Below are 24,859 nucleotides of genomic sequence, written 5' to 3'. Positions count from 1 at the left end.
TTCGCTGGCGTCAGCGGAGCCGCCGTGCCACTGAGTCGGCGGAGAGACGGCTGCTTCATTAATCGAACGGTGCTGGCGATGCTTAGGAGGCCACATGTCAAGATGTGTGCGGAAGCACCGTTCCAGAGAGAGCCGTGAGCGATATTTGCAGGGATGAGACTGCATTCCGTTTCTTCGCCGACAGAACCCGGCGGCGTATAATCCAAGCGTGAAGCGTATTATTTTGAATAGTTATGCGTGTTGTGGGGGCTGCCAGAACTTGACGCCTTTTCCATTGAAGTGTTCGTCCATCGACATTGGCGGAACGCATGACTCCGTTGTGGATGCGCGGCTGGTTGAAAAGCAACGATATGTAAGGAAAGTAATCCTTGAACGGGCTCATGGCAGCGCTGAACAAAATGTGGATGTAGAAAATGTTGATCCTTGTTTTATCCGACGTATAAAGGTCGGCACAAACTCTCATATGTTCTCGTAACTGTGAAGCGATTGCGCCATGGCCGCTAAATTTGATGTATTTTGTTTTTCTAGCTCGCCTTGGGCTCACTGACGACCAGGCAGCTTGTGAAGGCATTGCCCACGTGTCCTTCCAGAATCGTTGCTGGGGCTCGGGATGCACATTCGCTTTCTGTACTGCAGTCTTCGACATGACTTTTTTTTTTTTTTCTCGCAGCGCTTACTTGTCTGCTTGTTTAATCATCTATAGTGAAAAACGCATAATGTGCCGCACTATCTAACTGAAAGGTATATACGCTTCTGAAATGCTTAACTATTCGAGGCGCCCTACGTCATTATTTTCAAGGTTTGTCTGCCACTCCTGCCACAGCGGCGTTAAGTGTAGATATTGACGGCATAAGTTTGAGCGCCTGGCGCTGTGTGTACGATACGCTGGGCTCTGCAAGGTTGAGTTTGCGATCTGTCACGGAAGCCTTAATTAGAAACTACAACGGGTGTTTCTACGAAGACTGAGTAATACTTAAAGATAGCGTTTTTTTTTTTCTAAAATAAGAGCACGGTCTTCTCGGAGACATGCATGCCGTCAGAGATATGCGTCAGGCTCTGTACGATCGAAAAGTTATTGCTTGTACCGAGAGCTCGCTTCAATTTCTCGATTTCGCTGAGCCCGCTGAAAATAAAAGTTCAAAGTGAGTTCAAAGTAAAGTTCAAAGTAAATAAAAGTTCAAAATAATCAGAGGCTAATGGAACATAAAAGCTCATTAACCGGTGGATCGCCTTCTAATCTTTCCCTACATTGCCAAGATTGTAACTGCACGCCAGAGTTAGATGAATGCGCGATATTGTACAGGCATAAGAATGAAGATACGCGTCTTATGGTAGATGCATGGCATATCTATAATGGTGGAAGTGCGTGCGTGAGTCAGCCTTCGATTACTTTACATAACGTAGAGATTAAGTGACTTAACAGCTATCTCTCACGTAGACCGGCACATGTACTCGACTGACACGTGATCATACCATTCCAGAGCTTGCGCAGATGAGTTTTGTGTCTTATTTCTTTTAGCCTCAGTGCTCCCTTCAGTTGACAGTCAGCGTTCGGGTTGTCCACTTGTGTCTTGTCTGCACGCCTCACCTTTTTGCATAATCAAAGTAAATTAATGGATTTTGTTAATTAGCGACTAATTATCACCTATCACCCTGTGGTCGCCGCCACTGACGGCATGTTTCCGACGGAATCGCCCTTTTATTTCGGAACTGCTATTGTTAAATATGTATTAAAATCTTCGTACAAGCACCCGCGGTATAGTGAAGCACTACATCGGCGTATAGACTCGTAAGGCAGTCTTTCGAAGCTTTATTTTCGTTAATTTTGGGGAAATAGCTTGATTAGTAAAGTTAAAATGAGGTGCAGATGTGTTTTTCGAATTTCGCGCCGGAACTCCAGCGCGGTACATCGGTCTGACGTCACGGATTGACGTATTTTCTCGCACTTCGGCCGGCTGTGGCTCAATGAAAGATCTTGAAACTTGCCAAGTTCAGTCTTTGGATCTTTCAGAATACAGTGTAGTCCATCTCCTTTGCCAAGAGCAAATTAATTAACTGCAGGCCCGAACACATGCTGTCGAAATTGACACTGTCATGGCGAGCTGCAGTGAAGGAACTTCAAGGGGATGTCGCCGCCCGTTCTCGGTTTTCTTTTACTTTTTTCCGGCTTAGCATATCCACTCAAACTTGTGTGTAATTATGGAAGCATGATTTACTAATACAGCTCAAATAATTGTTCTGTAGTGTTCCCGTAAGTGCAGGCATGTAGTTCAACCACAGGCCATTTCAAATTGCCCGAGGGGCGCTGCATTGTATAGGAGAGGCAGGGAAGGAGCGAAGGTAGTCGTTGCTATATGCCTTCATCGCTTGCAGCCGCCTGGGTAGTGTTGGCGCGCCGACAAGTGGAGTTGCGTCACTAGGCCTTCCGCAGCTTTCACTGCAGGGAGGCACATTGCGCTAGAATAACTTCTCACTGTCGAGAGAACGACGTCCTCGGCTTCACCCTGGACACCCGTTTAGCAGCTGTGGTGTTGCGCTGCTGAGCACGGGGTTGCGGGATAGAATCCCAGTCACGGCGGCCTCATTTCCATAGGGGCAAAATGCGAGGACGTCCGTGTATAATGTGCACGCCATTTGGTCAAAATTAATTCGGAGTACCCCCCTCCACCCCCGCCTGCCACTGTAGGGCGTGCGGTACAACGTGTGCTTTTGGCTCGTAAAACCCCAAATTCTTTTTCGCCCTGGGGACACGAATAACTTTCGATATGCACCTTCCAATCAGCCGGTCGCCCCGCATGCCCTAATGGATGCTATACAGATAACTTTATTAAGCTGCATTGGTAAATTACACTTCTGGAATTCAAAGCAGAGCAGTAACAGTCTTGAAGTAAGTGAAGTAAGAAACAAAAAATTTATGGAGGCGCCACGCTCAACTTCCTGTACTGTAGGTTCACGTGACGTCACGAATTTGGGAGCCTTCTCGGGGCTGGTTAATTTCTCATTGAAGGACTTGGCAAGGGTGGGTACTCGAAAGTACGAAGAGTCAAATGTGGTAAAGTACCAGATGAGATCTGGCTCGTAAAGAAACGAAACAAAACAAGCATTCTGGATTCCTTGACCCCGAATTTTTTGTTCTTGCGTGAATTTCAAAGAGAAAAATGTGCCATTTATTCTCCCTTGTTGATTTTTCTTTTTGCCATGGAAGAGTACATAATTGAAATAATTCTGCATCGATCTAAACTTGTTCATCGTTTTTCTTTATTTTCACTCTACAGAAAGCGTTCAAAGTTGCGCTTGTTTCCGCCACATGTCTCGCGTCCTTTTTGAGAAGTTTTATGTCTTCTCTTTGAATCACATTCAAAGCAGTCAATGTTGGAAGCGCTGGCTCGCGACTGTCTGATGGAATGTTGGTGCACGCCATTCCATCAGCGTCCGATTTTTTTTTTGAGGGGCGCATAACGTTTTTCGGTCGTTAGTAGTCTGGAAGGACCGAAAAAATGCATATGCTAGTCGATGCACGTGCCATGAACTTCGAAAGTGGCGCGCGCCCGCGTGTCACGTGCGTTGCGCTCGCACTTGAACAGCCGACGCAGCGATACTGGTACTGGTACGCCGCTCTTTTCGTAATGCGGCCTGTGCCTGCGCGGCGTTTTGAGCGGAGCGCCCCGTTGTCGTCAAGCGACGCACATTGATCCGCTGCTGTGGGGCCAGTCGGCCAGCCTGCTGCCGTGCCCGAGTGGCTCCCTCCCCCTTTCCCCCTCACCTTCGAGACAGGCGCACGGCGTTCGTGGGCTCGCACGCGCGTCCGAAAACGTCACTGTTGGCGTCATCTAATGCTTTTCCTTTCTACACAAATCCCGCCTCCGAGTGTGCTCTTTCGCGTTTTTGCTTTGTTCGGCAGCGTGCCCGTCCCTTGTTTCCTCCTCGCCCTTAGTTCTTGACGAAGGGCGCCGAGGGAGCAGCGTGACGAGGCGGTTGCGTTGTCCTTGAGGGACTCCCCGACGCGGGCTCGGCGGTTTCGCCCGGCGTCGACGCGCATCAGATCCGTTGCGCGCCGCCACGCGCTTGTGCTTCGCCTTGCTGTGCCTTTTTGGTGCGTCTGCTTGCGTCTCGTGGGGACTGGCGTGTCGTGGCCATTTTCTTGATCACTGGATTCTCTCTCGAAACGCTCTCTTAATATGGGTGAATCGTCTTCCTTGAGGACACCTTTGAAGGGTTCTCTGGGGCGGCGTAGTTTCGGGGTAACGTTTTTTCCAGTCGTGCAGTAAATGTTGGACGTGCGACTACTGCAGGTGCTGTGTCGTTTTCATTAGCCGATCATTTATAAATGCGAGGATTCATACCGTATATTGGTCGTGCGATTGCCGTCTGGGTTACATCTGACGTGTCACAATTTTGGGCTGCAAATAATCGGCAAACCGTGCTCGAGCCATGTGATCTATCTGTTCTGTACAGTTTCAATCTGTGTTGCTCACTGGTGCGCTTTTGGTGTTATCTTGTTTCCTTTTTCTTGGGGGAGGGGGGTGCACAAGTGTGACATAATTTTGTCATTGCAGGGAGTCTGTGCTCGTGCTGATGCGCTTACTAATGTACGATATCTGTTAACGGTTAAATGGCATGCTGTCACGTATAATGGATACATTTAGCCTTCTTGCTGTTAAGATAAAGTGATTGATTCAACAACTGTTCATTCAATGGGCAAAGGCGTTAGGAGCTTGGAATAACTACATCGATATTAATTAAAAAAGTCACTATAAAAGGTGCTTCCGTTTGAGTTTACTATAAAATGTCAGACCTCCTAACGCAACATTGTTTTTCGTATGATCATGTCTTCCTCAGACAGCTAAAAAATAATCGTTTGTCACATCAGTTATTATATAGACTGTTATGAATGTGAAAACACATTTCTTTCTTTCTTTTTTTTTTCTTTTTACTTATATGCCAGTGTTAGCTGCTTCAAGCAGCAACTTCTTGTGCGCGGAGAAAGTAACTGACTCCATGTTTCTTGTCAAAATCCCTTTTGAGTCAGTTTTTAAAAGGATGGAAGGCAATGTCCATAATGATGTACAAGGGGTCTCGCTTGGACAATGTTGTTAAACCTTTGAGAAGTTCAAATTTTGGGATGTGGCATTTCAGATGTGGCAGTCGGTGGGAACCAACTAAGAGCTCAGTCGCAAATATGCTGTCGTACAACTCAGCTGGTGCAATTATGCAAATTATCTTCAAAGTAGTAGTGCTCATTTTTGTGACATCATGGTGGACGCAAACATTGCTCAATATCAATGTCTCTCGGGAACTGTGCTAATGAGCATGGAGGCACAGGTTCAATGTGGTGGGCAGAGCTTGTTGGGAATTCTTACATTATTACCGAGAATAGTGTTTTTTTTGTGTGCACTGCACACTAACCCTCCATACCTAAAGTACTGCACAAGGAATTTGTAGTACTGTGTCCATAGCACACCTTGGCACAGGCTCTTCCTCCTTGCTATTCTGCTGCACAACAGTGGTACATGGTGAGGCCCAACTGCAACAGTGAATATCTTTTTTTGGTCTGTAACAATAACACAATTTTTGTGTAAACAGCCTTCGCATGAAACTATTACAGAGTTCATAGAATGAGTGTAGTGAGTTCTTGCAGCACATGTGAAAAAATAAAATGAAAAGGTAATGGATCAGGAACCTGAGACTACAGTTCTGCTGAATTGGGCCTTCATTGTTGTAGAGCATACTTAGAAAACTCTACTGCAAAGCTGTTGTTGAATCAATTCTGCAGTTGATTTCTGCTCATGTAAGATTGTTTGACAGTGTTACACCCGAAAGCTGCTTTTGAAAGGGAGTGCTGCTGGACTGCAAATTTACAGCATTTTTATCTACCAGTTTATTAGTCCCAAGTCTTTCTGACCTGCTAAATACGTGCGGCACTGGGCCACCAGACTGCATCATGCTTCTTGTCCTTTCTTGACTTATGCAGCAGCTGCGAGCATGGCTGAAAGCTGGACGGCCAATGTCGCGCGGGACTTCCCTGCCCAGGTTGTCTCTGTGGCACCCAATGACGGCTCTCGGCAGCTCCATCTGCGAGTGCAGGCAGACACCCTGCATGGTGAGGCAGTGTTCGTGTGCGGCAGCACCCCACAGCTGGGAGATTGGCAGGTGTCACGTGCACTCGAGATGCATCTTGAGGATCCTGCAATGTGAGTGTGCTTGCCTTATTGCAGCCCTGTAGGCTTTTTGTGCATTGTAGTTGAGGTTGAATGTTTGTTCAGTTTTACCTTGTATACAGAAGTGAGTACATTTGTCTTGAAATATGTTAAAGGAAAAAAAAATACTAATCAGAAAACATATACCATCATTAGAAAAATATTACAATAAAAATACGAGCAGCTTACATATTACAATCATACAGTAATAGTACTTAAATACACAAAATTCATTGGCACAAAACAACACAGCTCAGGTCTCCCTAAAAAAAGCTTGCTATTGGTTAAAAATGAAATTGTAGAGCTGATGTTTAAATTACATAGAAACAGCAGATTTAATATTATAAGGCGAGGAATTCCACAATTGATTAATACAAAAGTCTTTGGGTACCATAGTTAGTACAAACCTTGGGGAGTGAAAAATTATATTGTAGGGAATGTGTAAGATTTCAGTTAGTAAGTTCTTGCATGAGAACAAATTAGAGAAGGTTGTGATCTTTAATTGCTCAATATGCAAATATGTAAACATTAAATTTCACTAGCTTAGTAATGCAGAGTATGTTGAGCTTATGGCACAGATTAGTAGCATGAGATCGGTGATTACACCTAGTAAAAGTGCAGATGGCTTGATTTTGGATGTATTGCAGAGAAGAAAGATGACAGTGGTAGGTGTGTCTCCATGAACTATTTTAGACGGCTGTGGATGAAGACATAGTATGGAGTAATCAGAGTATGTAAATCAAAATGAGATCTAGCCTTGAGTAACACCTTAATTCTGTTTTTCTTTGTAGCTCTTGGACGTGCGAACTAAATTTTAAGCGTAAATCAAGCTCGATCCAAGGAACAAAGAACGATTGGAGGGACAAGTAGCGTGCATATTAATAAAAAGTAGCATAACTTACGTGTCGTTTATATAGACCTTGAAATAAAGACTGTGAACCCAGTTCTGGAAGCATTAACCGGAAGTTTATTTTTAGCACACCATGGGGGGTAGTGGTGCTTACGAGATCAGCATTAAGGGTTACTTTAAGATTGATTAGAGAATTACCCAAAGATAAGAGTGGTGTTCTCAGCATATAGGATGCATTCACTTGTGGTTAGACATTTCGGTAGGTCAATAATATGTAGTAAAAATAAGAAGGGACCTAGAATTGAGCCTTGTGGGACATCGATGTTGTGTTTTTGTGAGTAAGTGGTGGAGATAGATAATAGTTGCCCACAATCAGATAAGTAACTGAGAAACAGGTTAACAGGGGTTCCTTCATTACCATAAGAACCAGGTTTAGGAAGAGAGTGTCATAACTGTATCAAAAGCTTTAGTGAAATTTAAGAAACAGAACCAGCATAGTAGCCTTTGTCAATTTCTGTTTTGCATATATTGAAATAAATAGGAGCAAGGTTAGTTGAACACCCATGGCAGAATCCAAATTGTTTTGGATGAAACAAATTAAATTTTTCTAAATAGCTTGACAGACCAATGTGGATTAGTTTTCTAATTACTTCACTAAAATATGGTTGAGTACAAATGGGCCTTTAAGGGAAAATTAAGCATTTATCACCATTTTTAAACACCAGAATAACCGTGCTTGTTTTTAACTTGTGGGGGAATACACCCTTTTCAAAAATAAAATAATTATGAAGGCAAGCACTTTCACGATTACATCAGCAGCCATATCTTTATATTATTTGTCTGAATGTTATCTGTACCTGCGCGCCAAGGTTTTTATGATGACGATTATTCCTTACCTCCCACGGTGTTGTGGGAGAAAAAGAATGATTGACCACAGTCACCAAAAAAGGGCATGAATCATGTGAGCTAGTTGGTATGAATCCATTGGTGAAGAAACAGTGTGAAATAAACACGAACTAGGGAGGAACACAGTACAAGCACTGTCCTGTTTTCCTCCACAGTCCATGTTTATCTTGTACTCTTTTTTTTTTTTTTTCACTGATGGCCACAGTGACCAAGTTTCTCTGGGAGAGATGATGTAACAGGTATAGTGAACGAAAAGTAATGCTAGTTACTGTTGGATCTGCGGTATCATTGAGAAAAGAATTGATGGAATGGGGGGCCATTGTCTTTTTATCAGAACGAGACCAAATGTCTTCATTTTGATGATAACTCTTTTTGACTTTCCTTAATAGAGTGTTAGAAGTGTTACATAATGTCTGTAGCAATCTTTCAGGCGTTGATTAAATGGTTGTGTTTTAGGTTTTTTTTAAGTAAATAAGTTACCTAACAAAAGGTATTAAAGGGACACTAAAATGAAACACTACAAGTTAAGATTGATAAAGTGTCCTTGAGGAACTCTACTTTGGTTGATTTCGCTGAAATAGCCTGAATATTAGAGGAGAAAATGTTGGTGAAAGTTTCATTGAATTTCACGCCGAAACTTCGGTGTCGGTATGGTTTTTTTCTTTTTCCTTTTCTTCATTTAGGCTATTGTGGTTGTGTGGATGTTGTTGAAACTTCTCATGTTCACCCTTTGGCTCTTTCAGAATACAATGTAGTCTATCTTTACCAATAAAAGCTTAACTAGGCCTAAGCAGATGCCATCGGAATCCGTGATGTCAAGGCAGGCTGGTTTGGAAACTTCAAAGTAGCAACGCCACCCGTCTTTCGGTTATGCATTTTTTCTTACTTTACAAGACATCTTGTGGCTCTTTTGGTGTTGTGGAAGGGTAATATAACACAGTGAAAATACTTTTTTTTCCTTTAGTGTCCCTTTGATTGATCCTAATGTTAACCATGGAGGCTTAGGAGGGGAATAACTTTCATGGCATTGTGCACATGTTGAGGATGAAGTGACTCAGTTGGTTAATATTGAGATGAAAGTGCTGTATGCTGACTCAGCATCATTAATTTTAAGTTGCAGGAGACCAATCCATGTTAGATATCAATTCTACGAACTTAACATGATCAAACATGTTCCTGACAAAACTTGTGCTATTGACATGAGGACTGTTGCGAAAGCAGAGCGCTCTAGGGAAATGGTCTGCAATGTGACTTTGAAGAATGAATGCGGAGGGAGGATAAAGAAGGTATTAGTGGGCATCATCAATTAGTGTTCGCGAACCATTATTAGAGCAACACATAGGAAGTGAAAGAAGATATTTAAGGCCGTAACCTTGGAAACAACTAACATTTTGGGGCAGACATGATGAAGAGGCATCGAGTAAATTAATGTTAATGTCTCCCATTAGGACAATAGACTTGTTTTCTTTTGAAACAACATCAAGAAGTCAGTGTTGGTGCATCAGAAAAAGCTGGAATTGGGGAATGCAGTGATCAATAAATGCAACCAAAGACACCATTATTACTATTCATGTCTAAGACAGAGAGGTCAACTTTGATCCACACTTGGCCACAAATTTTTAAGTGAAGATCTAACCTTAACTTGTATCTGTCAGGCAGAAGAAACATGGCTTAACTGCCATGTTGTGATGAAGTACGGTTACAATATTCAGCACTGTAGGATGGAAAACAGTTGATATTCCTATCACAATCACTAAGGCATGTCTCTTAAACACACATTATGATGAATGAATGGCCATAAGACAACAGCACTTGATATTGGGAAAATGCTTATTAAGGCTGCTGCATTAAAGTGTATCACTGAATCACAGCTTTTGGAAAAAAAAATTTTACTTTAATATCATTGTTGCAAATGGAGGACATTCATATTAAGAGAGGAGGAAAAAAACCAAAGGAAAAAGATACTGGAAAAAAAAAGACAAAGCCTACCCAATAAATCAAACAGCCTTCGCTCAGATTCACTCTTGATAGGAAAAACCCTGCTGTCTGTAGCCTGCCTCGCTTTTATGACAGAGTCGTCAGTCCACAAAAAGAGCAACTTTCTTTTCCTGAGTTGCAAAGCTTTGCTGAACAGTGGCTTATTCTGAGCAGTGAGTTCATCGTTGACGAAAACGGGTTTGCTACGTGCATTACTGAAACTGATTTTGTTTGCATGTAGACGTGCTTTATGGGCTTTCCAGATAAACACTTTCTTGAATGCTTGGGAGTGAAATCAAACTAGCAATTTTTATCCATCTGGACCAGATATCATGTCAACGATTTCCATATCACTAGCGGAAACAAGGCAATCAATTTCAGAGAGGATAGTTTGAAGCATAGCTGTGCAGTTATCACCGTGAGTGAACGGAACACCCTTGATTACTATGTTGTTTTTTTCTATAGTATTGTTTCATCACACGTATTCGTTTTTTCTGAGTCGTTAAATGCACTCTGTGACTTGTTGGTTGCAGTTAATTGTTCTTTTTCAGAGCTAAGGAACTCCGCTGTCTTCTTAAAAAAAAAAAATCAAGACTGTGGTGCAACCTCTCGGTCTCGTTATTTAGTCCTTTAGTGATCAAGGAAGGCTAAGATTCAAGCTTGGAAACAACAGTTGTTACCTTGTCTAGAATGTTATCAAGCCTATCCTTAAAAACATTCTCTGGCTGTTCCAAACACTGACAGTTTTGCAACAGTTGGCACAATAAGCACCGAAACACCGAAAGCAGCAGCATAGGCGGCAAAGAAAAAACTGAATCTATAAGATACTATACACCAAGAGCAAATGTGCACGAACCTGTGAAGCCAAGACGTGTGTGTGTGTGGCATTGTTGCCGAAACAGTTCTTGCTGTAGCAGCAGGTTAAGTCACTCGACAGAAATCGTAAATATTCGCTCTTACTGTGTCCGAAAGAAATCATAGGCGTTAATGTGAACCATCTAACTACCACGCGTGAGCTGTTCTCTTCCTTGCCATTTGTATTAGCATCACCAAGGATGAGCCGTACTCTTCAAAGTCACAGCTTCTTCTGCCTTTTCCTGCCGGAGATGAGCTGTGCTCTGCAACTCAGTTTGCGTCATGCATTTGAATTTCAGCAGTTGTACATATTCTTCGATGCTTCCAATTCCTTTCATTTTCATCTGTTCAGATAATTACGTTGAACCTTAATGTATGTTTGCTGACAGTCTTTTTCAAGTCGGATGTCTCATTACTATTTTGGATTATGAGAGATCAACTGCTCATAAAATATACAGGGTGTCCATACAGTCTTTTTACAATGTCAAGCTTTTATTCCAAACACATATGAGAGATAAATATATGGAAATTAGGCGCATAGTAGCAATATATATTGAGGTTATCTTTTTCACGACCTAATATATTAACTCCAATGGGTTGCACAAAGGACATCAAGGCAAACTTCCATTTCCTGCCATGTCTGCTGTAGCAGTCTCATAAATGATTTCAGTGGCATCAGTGATCCTTTGCTTGAGGTCAATAATGTCCTGTATCTTTGCTCGATACGCACTGTCTTCAACATAGCCCCATAGATAGAAATCTAGGGACATTGTTTGGTAAGCGAGATGCCAAGAGAATCGGGCCAACCCATCCAGTCCACCAACAGGGAAATGTTTGGTCCAGGAACTCACAAACATGCATGTCCCAATGTGGTGGTGCACCATTCTACAGGTGAAGGACGGTTGATTGAATGTTGGCCAGTTGTGGTGAAGTTACATATTCAGTCAAAAGGTCAAGGTAAACATTTGCGGTAATAGTTTTCTCCACGAAGAAAAAATGGACCAATGATTCGATTGCAGATCAGTCCACGCCACACATTCACTTCTTCACTAGCTCGTTGCAGGTACATTGTCACATGGGGGTTTTCTGAGCCCCAGATGTTTGTGTTGTGAATGCTAAGTTTACGGGAAGCATGGAAAGTTGTTTCATCGGGACCCTGTGGAACTCGTGCACTGTTGATCGTGGTAACTGTAACTGCCTGGCAGCACTGGCAGTGAGTGGGCATTTGGAGATTGATCAAAAGCTTGCCTTATCCATTCAACGTTTTCCTCTGATAGTCGTTTTCTTCCACTCCTTGCTATATCCCAAAATGTGCCAGTCTCCATGAATTTATTGTGCTATTCACGAATTGATGGAAGTGATGGTGGTGGTTTTCCATGCTTAGTCCTGAAGTTTCACCGAGTTTGTGTCCGATTTTGTTTCAGTGAACCACACCACACATTGTGCCTTTTCTTGGCAAGTAGCCATTTTCATATGTTGGCCCTGTTTTATCACTCTTTGCAATTTTACCTGAAATACACAAATTTGCTATTAGTATTCACTTCATTAGTTACTGGGCATGGCTAATGGGCATAGCTGATATTCTAGTTTAGATTTGAAGCATGCTGCATTTAAGCCACAAAAGGAGACAGGGAGGACAGGTTAAGTAAAATGAAATGTCAGACTGCATCCGTCTGTATTTAGCTACCAGTTTCCTTTAGTTGCTTTGCTTGGGGACACTACAAGATGAAGATGCAGTTGGGCAGGACATGTAATGTGTAGGGCAGATAACTAGCGATCTATTAAAGTAACAAAATGTGGGTACCAAAGGAAAGGTAGCCGAGTCTAGGATGGCAGGGAGTTAGGTGGCATAAGATGAGGAAATCTGCAGGCATACGCTGCAGTCTGCTGACACAAGGCAAAGGTAATTGGAGATCACTTGGAAAGGTTTTCATCATGCAGTGGACATCAAATAGGATGATGATGATGATCAGTATGTTCAGTATGTTCAGTTTTTTGTCTTAGTGGCATCAACTGTTCCATGCTCTTGTCAAAGGTGGCTTGTTGTCATCTGCAATAAAAGTTAATGGCTGGTGCTTGCATTCTTTTCTTTCATAGGTGTGCCAGATAAGAGTATCTTTCTCTTCTTCCAGTATTTGTTGTATCCAAATGCTAGGTTTTATACAGGACTGTTCTCTTCTTCCTTGTCTTTTTGTCATATCTTTTTCTGGTGTCTAAGATGAAGTAGGAGCTTATGTATTTTATTGCTGTTTCTTTTTTATCATATCTGCATATCTGGGCCAATTCTCTATGTAGAGCATAGCCCTTTCATAATTGACATTGACTTATATAGGCTTTTCTAGGCCCTTCATACACTTTCTGCAGGAGTGAATTATTGACTGATTGGTTTGAGCTGTATGAAGGACATCAATATGTGATGTATGCTATTTAGATTCTAAATGGTTTATTAGAAACCGTTTGGTTGTTTTAATTTTGCTTTCCCCTCTGATTTGCCCCTCCATCTCATCGTTTTCGTATTCCTGTTTTCTCCACTGATGCAGGAAAGTGTGGGGCGTGAAGGTATCTGCACCGCTTCACAAGACGCTGGAGTTCCGTTACCTGATTGGCATCATGCTGGAGAATGGCAATGTCATTGTGCGCAGGTGGGAGACAGTCAGGCATCCACGTTCGATCAGCGCCAATGAACTGACTATGGACCGCAACGCCGCCATCGACATGTTTGGCAACTACGGTATGCATGGCAGCGCCCTGCAGACATCCGCCCTTTCTCAATAGGGAACATTTTGACAACTGGCAAAAATGTGTGCAAGTGTCGCCAAATCTGGCACTTAAAGGGGCCCTGAAACACTTTTTGAGCATAGCAAGAAAACTTTGCCGATCTGTCGTAGAGGCTGCTTCAAACATGTGAACGAAATATTGCTGCACTGCATGCAGCAGGAAATATATCTCGTGCCAAAACGGTGAAAGCTCACTTGCTCTCGCTCCTGCGATGCCATCATGCAGTGTCATCGAAAGCAGCTGGACCCACCAATGCTATTAGCCAATTTCGTGATCCTGAGAGCATTCTCAGTGACACATAATTGCAAATGTTGAGTGAAATAAATGAAATATATATAATGTGCCTGCAGTCTCAAAAAGATAGAAAAAAAACCATTTCATCTTTGCACTCTGTGTAGCTGTGTCAGCTGCGTGTAGACTCCAAGGTGGCTGCAGTGTGCTGTGTAGCATAGTCTACCGTAGCTGTCGCAGGGTGCTGTGGCGAGCCCTTTGGCCGCCATGACATTCAACTTTCGGCTGGGGCTTTGCCCTCTTGGCTTCTCAGCTGTTTAGCTTCCAACGTGCTAGCGTAGACGAAAAAAGAGAAAGCCGGTTATCAGTGCAATAGCTCTACTTCAGTTGAAGGATCCAAAACATTTTTGTGACATGATATTTGCAGGACGACGTCCTTTAATAGTGAGGCTAATCTATGATTAGTTAGACATAATATTCAGGGCCCCTTTAATTTTCCTTCAGGTGCGGATAGCCTGAGGGGTTAGAGGGGAAGAGGGTAGCCAGTACTATTAGAATCCTTGTTGAGAAAGCTTAGAGTACAATTTCGAATTCGGGCATTTGAGACGACTTCAGTTGTTGCACTCATTGTGGTATATGCAAGCAGCTGACAGGTATGGGTGCCCTTGGGCTGAGAGATGCCTCCATCCTCCATTCCAAATGTTCAGGCTTGATTAAGGTTAAGCATTTAGCTGGGAGGGCACCTATGTTCATTTTACCTCTGTGTTTGACAAGTGGGGGAACGCAACACGTCGTGTTAGCTTAGTGGCTGTTTTATTGTGCTGCTCAGCTTGAAGTTGTGGGTTTGATGTCAGCCATGGGATTTCACATTTCCGTGGGGGCGAAATGCAAAAATGCTTGTGTACTTAAGTTCCTGTTAAAGAAGCCCAAGTGGTCAAAATTAATCTGCAGTCTCCCACTACAATACGGCTCCTAATGATGTTGTGATTATGGCACGTGAAACTCAGAACTTCTTTTCTTCCTTTCTCTTTTTTTTACATTTGGGGCGAATGCTCTCCAACAAGACTACCTGTGGTTGGAGAAGGAGTGCTGAGAGACCAGTGGCAAAAAAAAGTATACAGGGCTCCCCTTCCAAGATGCATCTCTGCCTGTTAGAGAGAACTTGTTCTTTGTTGTCGGTACCGGGTTTCGGACCAAGTACTTCTCAGATATAAAGATGGGCTACCATAGTTTTAACAGCACACAAACATGCATAAAAAGTTATTGTGCACTTCACTTTGAGCTGTTGTGGTTCTTTGAGACTGTACCACCATATTTTGCAACTGTCCTTGCTTGTCATCTTGCAACACAACCAAAACGTCTATATAGATGTGGCATAATTTTCTAAACAAAGTGCGTTAAACCCTTTCTTTGCAATATACAAGCCGAGTTTGTCTCCATGTTTTTGGTCAAGACGACCCATGACGAGCTGAGCTCATCAACAATAGTTTTAATTATTTTGCAATTTTTAAATGTGATTAGTTTGTCAGTTTGTCAAAAATGTGTTATGTCAACTTATATCTTATGTGAATTTGTTATGTTGCTTGAAAGGGTCTTACAGAAGTTCTACTCATATACTAGTGGTTTATTAGAAAACCATGTATAATATATCAATTTTGTCTGCTGTAGATGTAGTTACATGCAATTTACAGAGTTGTGATATCATTTTTGTTTGCTGAGTTAGTGTTGTAAACTATATACAGTTGCATTTTCTAAAACTTTGTAACTTTTTCGAATTCTTATTTAAAAAAATTGATGACCTAAATAAAAAATGTGCAGCTAAGAATCACCAGATTTTATTTGTTTCTCGTAGATGCAACAAACCTTATCAAATTTGGTGGACTGGTTTCCGAGAAAAATGATTCACCTTTCCCATGTATTTAGATAGGAGGCCATGAGGTAACGCTTCCTTTTAACCTCCTGGTACTAGTCAATGTTATCAACGGTAGAAATCACCGAAAGAGAAGAGCATTCTCACCATGTATCTTGCATGTGAAAGTGCTCAATGGGACATTGAAATATGAAAGGACGCAATTATCTTTTGATGCAAGGAGTGCTTTCAAGTTTCACAAAGACATGATCCTCACTATGGGCTTCTAAAAGCTGACCCCCCCCCCCCAGTTGTTCTTGCTACACATATATGGTTAGAAAAATTGTGAAGGCAGCCAGTGCTCACCAAGCATGTGAATTTCGAGGAGAGATAAAGTAATTGCTTTGATTTTCCCAATAAAACGAGTGTGCCTTGATGCTCTTCCTGTGTTTTTTTACCAGTGGCCAGCCTAGGAAATGGTTCAAGCACTCGCATCACTTTCTTTCCTTTTTTTTTTTTCAATGTTTAGTTCTTCTGCAGTGTCAAGACATGTCATAGGTGGCGCTGTAGATTTCTGGTTCACACAGGCTCTTTGCGTGCACCCCTGCTGCTTTCAGATGGCGAGGACAAAGTTGAGCCCGGCTGGCTGACTTCAGAGTCCATAGTGCACCTCAAGATGTTTGACAACCCCATTGTGCTGTGGAAGCGCAAGTACAAGTCTGTGCCCATCTCTTACCACATCACCCCAATCGACATCTCTGTTCGGAACAGTGATGTAAGTGTCTTTATTGTGCAGAAGTGTGCCTAATGTTTTCATGTTTGATGTTGTAGTCCTTTATTTGTTGGAGCCAAGTCGAGAAGACTTGAGTTTCATAAGCAAACAAACATGCACATTCTTCAAAGGGTTATTGAAACTTTTTTTTTGGTTGCAGCAAGAAAACAATAACAATCTCTCGCAATACTGCCATGAACATTCAAGCTAAATGCTTACCTGCCAACTCTCCTGAACTTGGACTCGTTTTACGATTCTACGCATGTTGTGCGAAGTCTGGAAAAATAAATTTTGCTTGGGGAAACGTTTTGCTCGTCGCTTGCCAAAACTTTGTTGGAAGTCTTCTGATGGTGAAACAGCACAAGAGGCACACCTGCTCTGAGCAAGCTTATGCAGACATGTTTCTGAAGCAGGTGACATGAGCAGCAGCAAAACCACAAAAAAGTCACTGTAATGTGTTGCTTGTCGCTGTTCCACTTTTTCTGCTACTTGTGTCCCCTGCATGCTATCTCCATTCCCTGTCGGTGTGTCATCTCCACGAGATTTTACGAATATTAAAGTTCACAGGTTGGCAAGTACGCAAATAATATTCTGTTGTATGTAGCTGGGGGAGGCTACAATCTTGCATAATAGATTGCTTGCTCTCTCTCCTGCAGCTTTCGAGAGCCCCACTCTTTTTCCGTTTTGCACCATGTCAGCGATGATGCTGCAACCAGCTCGATGGCCAGATTTGAGCCATTCCACAATTGTTCATGACCACAAATTGATCACGACCAAACGCTCATGTACTCGGGTCTTGCCAGGTCTTATCAGAAACAGGGGCACAGTATTTGGTAATGCATCCCACATGTCCTGGAATGCCTCAGCCCAGAGGAAATGTGTTGCGAAGGAATGGACAAAATAAACATTGCACTCTTTATATATTTTCATAATTAATAGTGTAGTGACAAAGATGGGTGCCTCTGAAAGGTGTGGAAGGAGACTGTTTCGCTTTTCAAAGCTTCTGCTCGCCTTGTTTTTGCTGCTTATCGAACCACTGCCTTGTGGTTTTTGATTCACTGTTCAAACTGCGCCTATGACCAAATTCGTGCTAACATTAGCGGATTTTCAGAAATTTATTCATAATGATATTCCTTGAAAGGCATCGCATGCCAGGCACTGAACCCAGTTTTACAACCCCTGGTATAGCTGATGGTGCTGACTAGGAAGCAACGTTTAATCTTCGAAACAACAGTATGTAGTGTCCTTCCAACAAGAAGGGAAAGAAAGATGGAAGCATGCGTTGCGAAGTTATTATGAGGTCTCTCCAATAGGAATTTTATTTCCTTTGGAAACATTTTATGGCTCTTGCATTGTTTGGGGCCAGAAAGTTTCATTTTGGTAGCATTGTTAATCTCTCAGTGGCTTCTGAGATGAAGTCTTGAATATAACTTGCAAGGCACTCAGGCAGGTTGTGCTTTGTTTTGATACTACCTTATATACTGGGTGTTTCAGCTAACACTAAAAATTTTCAAAAGATTTCCTGTGGCAGATAGCATAATTCTAGTCCATGAGCTGGTCTACTTGAAAAGGCGGACATTACTTACGCAAAAAATTGAAATGCATAATTTACTAATTAGCAAAAAAAAAAAACACTACGTTTTTAACCAATTACCTTATGGCACACATTGCAATATACAAATTCTAGTTGGGGAGTTTGCAAGGCAGATCCACTTGGAAGGAATTCACATGAAAACACCAGTTTCGAGTTTATGGAGAAATGCATTGGCGTTACAGTTACTTCGTGCTTCAATGTATCAAATGGCGTTTTGTTAATAAATTAGGTGGAATGACAGTGCATCTTTACAGCAAGTTTGACGGCGCATCTCTCTTAAATGGTCTCATCCGCACAATTCTTTTCGAGTGGACATGATCTGCAGCCTCACCCACTAGAATGCAGTCCACTTATAACAGTATCAAAGAAAACGAAAAATCCGATCGTTATAACCAATCATCGCTATATCTGGACTGCCGTTAAAAAAAAAAAAAAAAAAAGCTGCCGCGCAAAGCTTCATAGCTCCAACACCAAATTTGCCACTTACCGTAAAATTCCAAGCAAGCGCCCCCCCCCCCCCAACAATTCAAAATCACTGGCAAAGTAGGGGGGAAGGGGGCGCTATCCCGAAAGAGCGCCGAAATTCAAGATGGTGGCGACATTTTCCTGCGAGAAAAAAAAAAAGGCGCAGTGCACATGGATTGAAAGTTTTGCTTACATCTAGGAACATGAGCTTTATTGAGCAAAAGATTCATGATTGCTATGTCAATCACTTTGAAAACCATCAAAAGACTCCTCTGAGTCAGTCTCAAAAGTTCACAGCATTTCGCTTGAAGCCCACCCCGGTCTTCTGGCGCCACAGCTCCAACATCTGCCAGTCCGCCAAGCAGGTCGCCATCCTCCGAGCCATCGAGTGCGTTAGTAATGCCGCATTCCTTGAAGGAGCATGCCACAGTCTCCTCGGGTACAGCAGCCCACGCCTCGGCAACAAAATCGAGAGCATGCCGGCGCGACGGTTTCTTCAGGTTTCCTTTCAGCATCCTCTCTTCTTCGCGCATATATTCTTTTCGCAAGCGCCATAGGGTGGACTTGAAAGGCTTGTTCCAGTAGACGTCAGCCGGCTGCAGGATGCTCGTGCACCCCGCAGGCGCACAGAGCACGTCGATATCGCGCTCCTCGAAAGCACTCTTGGCAGCTTGCGTTTTATGGATGGGCGCCTGGTCCACTACCAGTAAACGGCACACGTCATTGACGTTTGGGCCCCAGATTCTTGACAGCCATTCCTGCATCTTTTCCGATGTCATCCAGCCATTTTTTGTGGTGGTGAGACGAACATTTCCTACGAGTGAAAGTAAAGAAAGTCAGCATTTTGATAGAACGAAATTAGTGACATCGTGCGATTCCTCACCCCATTGAAAAAGAAAAAAAAAATCTCGCCTGGTATGCGAAGGCTCGCAAAGACCCTGGCTGGAATTTTTCCGGTTTGTTCCTTGAAAATAACGAATGCCGGGAGCTTGTGGCCGGTGGCACGTGCGGCTAGGCAAACTGTGAAGCCTCGTCGGGCACATCCAGTGTTTGCGATCCGTGTGGTGCTTTCACCGACCACGTTGTTTGTCCTGTTGGCTGGGTTGTCTATTCGGGCCATCCTCTGGTCCATATTGCTGATGTTGTACAGCATGTAGTCGTTACGCCGTCGGAGGGAGCTTGCGGCAGACCAAAAGGCACTTGCTGCCTCCGAAAACTCTTTGGGTGTCTTCTGGCTCTCATTCGTAAAACGGCGCATTGACACGCCGAACCGCTGCTTCCATCGACTTATGTAATGGCTGGAAACTATGAAGTTTCCCAACTGCATGTTGTTGGCTATTCTGACAGCCTCTTCAGAGAGAAGCCGGTTACTAACGGCACGTCCTGCCATTCTTTTCCTCTCGAAGAACTCGAAGAGCCCATCGTCCACGCATTCACTGAAAACTGGGGCGCCGTTACTCAGCTTTCTTCAAAGTTTTGCTCTCCCGTAATTTTGCTGAAGCAACTTCTCAAAATTACTGTCCCATTCCCGTATCCGTTGCGGTTGAGCTCGAAATGTCGAGGCGTTTGGTGCATGTTTCTTCCATTTTCTCGATGCCATTGTACGACCTCAACTTTCTTCGCCACTGTGTACGAATGCATCGGCATCGCGAACTTCACAACGCCAAAACAAGACTACAAATGGCTCGTGTGAACGAGCATGTGAATGGCTTGAAAGGAAGGATTGGATTAGCTTCTTGGATTTGATGGGGCAGACCAGTGTTGCTCAGGCTAACTGCATTGCCCGTACTTTGAGCAGATTGGTCGTCACAGGCCGCTGTGCCGCTCGCTGCTATTGCACGTATTCCGCGAGCACCTCTTCTATTTCGGCAAAGCAGCCCTGCTTCGGTCTACTGAAACCCTTCCTTGTTGCTTTGATGGCAAAAATATTCTCCTTCTGTTTGCGCCAGTCCCACATGCAAGTTTCGGGAACTCCGAACGCCCGTGATGCGGCATGATTTCCGTCCGTCTCCGTGCACATAACTTTCTCTTTAAATGTATCATCATGGTCAACTATGCATGTCTTCGCAGTCGGCGCTTCCATGCTGATTGAATAAATACAGAAAACGGCAAGACAGGCGGTAGACTAGGTTACACCAGCGCCTGGTTACACACATAACATAGGGGTATAGACATGGAGGAAACTATGGCAGCTAGGGTAGAAGCGTGTACGAGGCAGCCATTTTTCGAATGCCGATGGCGATATGGTAATGCGGATTTTGGGTTGTACTCGATTCTAACGTGCATGCAATTTTTGGGCCCGTTTTATCGGGAAAAAAGGTGCGCGTTAGATTCAAGTAAATATGGTAAGTGCGATATACTTTTCACGGACAGCACATTCCATAACTCAAGATTCCACCTACAAGTTCCTTCATGTAAAACGTTCCACATGTCGCTGATGCATGGCATCATCTTCAATAAATAAAAGCTTTCAGAGTACAGAAGGCAAAATCACGGTCGTGAGCATGTTGATCAGTCAGTAGCACATATTTCGAAGGCAAGCATAACATTCCAAGTACAATTGGTTTGCCACCTGCATGAAGTGCATCCCCGCAAGCTTCTGCTGAAGTGCCTGCCAACACTCGAGCTGCTTCTGTTGGTGAACTTCACTTTCCCATCACATTTATTGGCTTCGCGGAGACCGGGAATAATTAAGTCGTGGAATCGCGCCATGGACAAGCGTCCATGTTTCCAGTGATGAAATCAATATATATTTGTTTTCAAGAATTAAAATACAGATCGTCGTCCTCAACATGACGTTCACACACATTGGACTTATCTGTGAGGCATTCCTTCTTTCGGCACAGCATGTGTTTTCATATAAAAAAACTCTCTGCCGTTGTCACAGTGCGAAAAAAAATATTGACCACCAGCATCACGTTGCATTTGGCCCCTGGAGCAGCCGTGGGCAAAGCAGAACTGTATAGGAAACTTCTTCTATTACGAGACGCCGAAACGCTTCAGCGCGAAACATTTTACCAGGGGAAACCGCCGCACATCACACGACGCCAACAACATGGCCACAGTAACGACAGACAAAGCAGCAGCACCAAAGTGAAAACAGAAATGAAAGCAAAAGCAAAACTAAAAGTGGTAGAAGTGACGACAGATGCGATCGCAGCGTCACTAGTTCGCGTGACCGCCACTTTGGCCACCTCCTGAGTGCAGCTGTGAAACTGAAGTATGTCTAAGAACGTTGATCGGCGTGATCACTGCTTCTAGCCTTCATGTCATGGCGGTGTTGGCGGTTTTCAGAATCGTCAATATCGACTGTGCGAGCTCATACTTTGAGTCTTGCGAAATTTGCAGCTTTGCCCCAAGCGAGGTGTTCTGTGGCGACAGCTTTGCGCTTTGTCGGCACACCGACCACTGCTTCCGTGGTGCATTTCTGCACTCGCTGAGGGAGATTGTAGAAAGGGAGTGCAGGGGCAGTTTGCTTTGCACTTTTTTTCCTTTTTATTTTCTCGGGACGGTTACCGGTGAAGCGGGTGCGAAGCAGCTGGCGCCACCTTGTGGGACGCTGCGCCAACTTGCAATGCTTTACATGGCTTTTGCGATCGGCGCACTGCCGGTAGATACTAACTCGCATAGGCAAACTTTTCGCCCCATCTCGATTAAGAGGAACTTCGCAACACAAATTTCACAATTATTCTGCATGGAAAATGCCGCCCAAAAGGCAGAATTTCGATCATTATATCTGATACGCAGTGAATAACATATTGTATACAGATTTTTTTCTCATAGCTCTAAGGCATAATTTGATACTCTGAAGTCAACTCTTCATAACCGATATATTGTTATGTGTGGTGTTGTTATAAGTGGACTGCACTGTATGTGTCATAAGGTCATTAGTTAATAACTTAGCGAATTTTTGTTAACTAGTCAAATATGTATTTCAAATTTCTTGCGCAAGTAATGTCTGCCTCTTCAAGTAGACCAGCTCATGCACTAGAATTGTGCTATCTGTCGCAGGCAATTTTAGAGAAATTTTGTAAGTGTTCGCTGAAACACCCTGTAGATCGCTGCTTTTTGGTTTCTTTGCTAGGTGACGGTAGCGGAAACGTTTACTTTCTTTTTTAATTTATTTATTCAATTCTGCTGGCCACCTATTGGTAGCCAAGGCAGGAGTGGGTACACGACGTTTGCATAATAATGGTCCATCAAGAGAACAACAGTAACAACTACAACAGAGAACCACATAGGCACACAGTAAAGTTACTGCGAAACAAAACAAACAAACAAAACAAGACGCAAGCACCTTACATTCTTAACTTTCATAATCGGACAATAGGCCTGTAGTATTGGCTGAGTAAGGTAGCGATGCAATTCTGTGGAAACGCAATGGCATTGAATTTATGTGCGCCATTCTCCAATTGCGTCTGCCTATTGACAGCCGCTCCCTTTTGTGTTAGTGTGATGACATGTGCATATGACCACCATGCAGGATGTCCCACGAAACTTCAGCCAAAAATTTAAGATATGCAAATACTATGCAGCTCGACAGAACCAAGGTAACATTGTTTGCCGTCACTTGGAGATACTCGTTTTTTTAAAAATCCACCTAGTAACATAATTAGCTTTAATTAATCAACCAACTTCTCAGTCATTATAATTAGATCAAGTGTCAATGAGAAAATTGTAGAGCAACATGAAAATCTCCTGATACAGCTTTCTGTTGCTCAGTATGTGCTACATCAATGTTTTTGTGCGCCTGAAAGAAGCCCACAAATTCATGAAAAATTGCCACGAGACTGGCCGCTCAAGGCACTTTGCGTGTATTCACGGGCTTAATTCTTTCACGCTAGGGAAGACACTTTTATGTAGCACGTTTTGAGCACAGAAAGCTGCACAGGGAGTTTTTCATGTTGCTCCACAATTTTCTCATTGGCACATTTTATCTAATTGTGATATTGGAGAAGTTGGTTGAGACTAATTGCGTAATTAGATGGAATGAGAAAATAACCTATCTCCGAGTGACGGCAGACATTACCTTAGTTCTGTCCAGCTACGTGGCATTTGCATGTTTTTAAAGTTTGGCTAAAGTTACATGCGACACCCACTATAGAGAAATAAAGCACAAGTTACTAAGGTAACACAAAGTTGCTTGAACTGAAGCTGGATGACTCTGGGAAGGAAACTAACTTCTGTATTTATTACACTATCCAAGATTGTCTTCAAGACCACAGTGCAGCCTGTGGCATCAAAAGAAAAAGTTCACTGTACCTTTTGCTTGACTTGGCATAAACAGGCATGATGCACCAGGTGCTTGTTTTAAGTCCCGGTTGACAAACTGGTACAGTAGAACTGTATTCATTTGACTCTGGGTAATTTGAACTTTTTGGTTAATTCGGTCCTGGCCGGTGCCCATGCATTTCTATGGGCCAACGCTTTCGTTATTTCGATCCTAAAATTGGGTGTCGTTAGATCATTTGAAGTTGACCAGTCGGCACAGATGCACCTCACCCCTGTGGTTACCCCAATAGCGACCTCTTTAGTGGCACCGTCTGTCTTGGAGGAGCTTATGGAACAGTGAATGCGTTCATCACATATCAGTCTCCCATCAAAAACACTTATTTTTGGCCTGCCCTTTGTAATATTTTCAAGTAACTGTAACTTGCAATGTATAATTATGGTATTTATCTGATTATAGCTTGTGCGTTTATTTTTTCAAGAAAATTGGTACGAAAATTGCCTGCGTGGTGGAGTGGGGCACGATACCATAACCGCCTTCACAGCATCTGTATTCTTTTCCACAGGACGTGACTATATTGAAGCAAAGCTGACTTTATAAAACCGTGCAGCAAAGCTGACTTTAGGAAACTGGCCACCATTATGCAAGACATATTAGACCCTTGCCCATTTTTCTTGCTAAATATTCGGGTGCACATTAGATTTCTACTTTCTTCATGAGCTGTAATGTAAGTTCTACATTAGTTTTTTACTTTGGGCACATGGAAAGTGTGTGTGTGTGTGTGATTTAGGGATGTGTTACGATTGGGAAAGTATTGCTAAATGTGGTGTTTTTGCGTTTTTTCTGCATCTTGTTTAATTCAACCCGCCGGATGATTTGATCAATTTCGTTGGCCCTGTCAGGGTTGAATTAGCGAAAGTGAACTGTACTACGATGGTGCAAGCTAGTGAGCAGCAGGACAATGCTGCATTTATTGACCACTGTGCGTCCACTGTGTTGTTCAATTTGATCGGGTGGATATTCAGAGTTCTGTAAGGCAAGTTTCTCTGCAGAACATAATGCCTTACATTTTGAACTCGCCTGCAAAATTTTGTTGGTGCGAGTTAAAAATTGTTTACTTCTAACTTTTAGAGCACAATGTGTGTCTGGAGTAGT

The 24,859-nt window shown here is 43.1% G+C and overlaps 1 protein-coding gene across 3 annotated transcripts in view; it reads left to right on the top strand.

Annotated features, from left to right (window-relative positions):
- The window catches only part of LOC126516715 (glycerophosphocholine phosphodiesterase GPCPD1-like), a 176,992-nt gene that overhangs the window by 99,902 nt on the left and 52,231 nt on the right, over positions 1 to 24,859 (top strand). For all 3 annotated transcript variants that reach the window (XM_055064076.2, XM_055064078.2, XM_055064077.2), the window contains 3 exons: positions 5,972 to 6,191; positions 13,326 to 13,516; positions 16,261 to 16,418. In XM_055064076.2, coding sequence (XP_054920051.1) covers positions 5,972 to 6,191; positions 13,326 to 13,516; positions 16,261 to 16,418 — 569 coding nt within the window. The remainder of the gene's footprint in view (positions 1 to 5,971; positions 6,192 to 13,325; positions 13,517 to 16,260; positions 16,419 to 24,859) is intronic.

This window comes from Dermacentor andersoni, chromosome 1, assembly GCF_023375885.2.
Source record: "Dermacentor andersoni chromosome 1, qqDerAnde1_hic_scaffold, whole genome shotgun sequence".
In the NCBI taxonomy this organism is placed as follows: domain Eukaryota; kingdom Metazoa; phylum Arthropoda; class Arachnida; order Ixodida; family Ixodidae; genus Dermacentor; species Dermacentor andersoni.
This window is presented reverse-complemented; position numbering and strand designations above follow the sequence as displayed.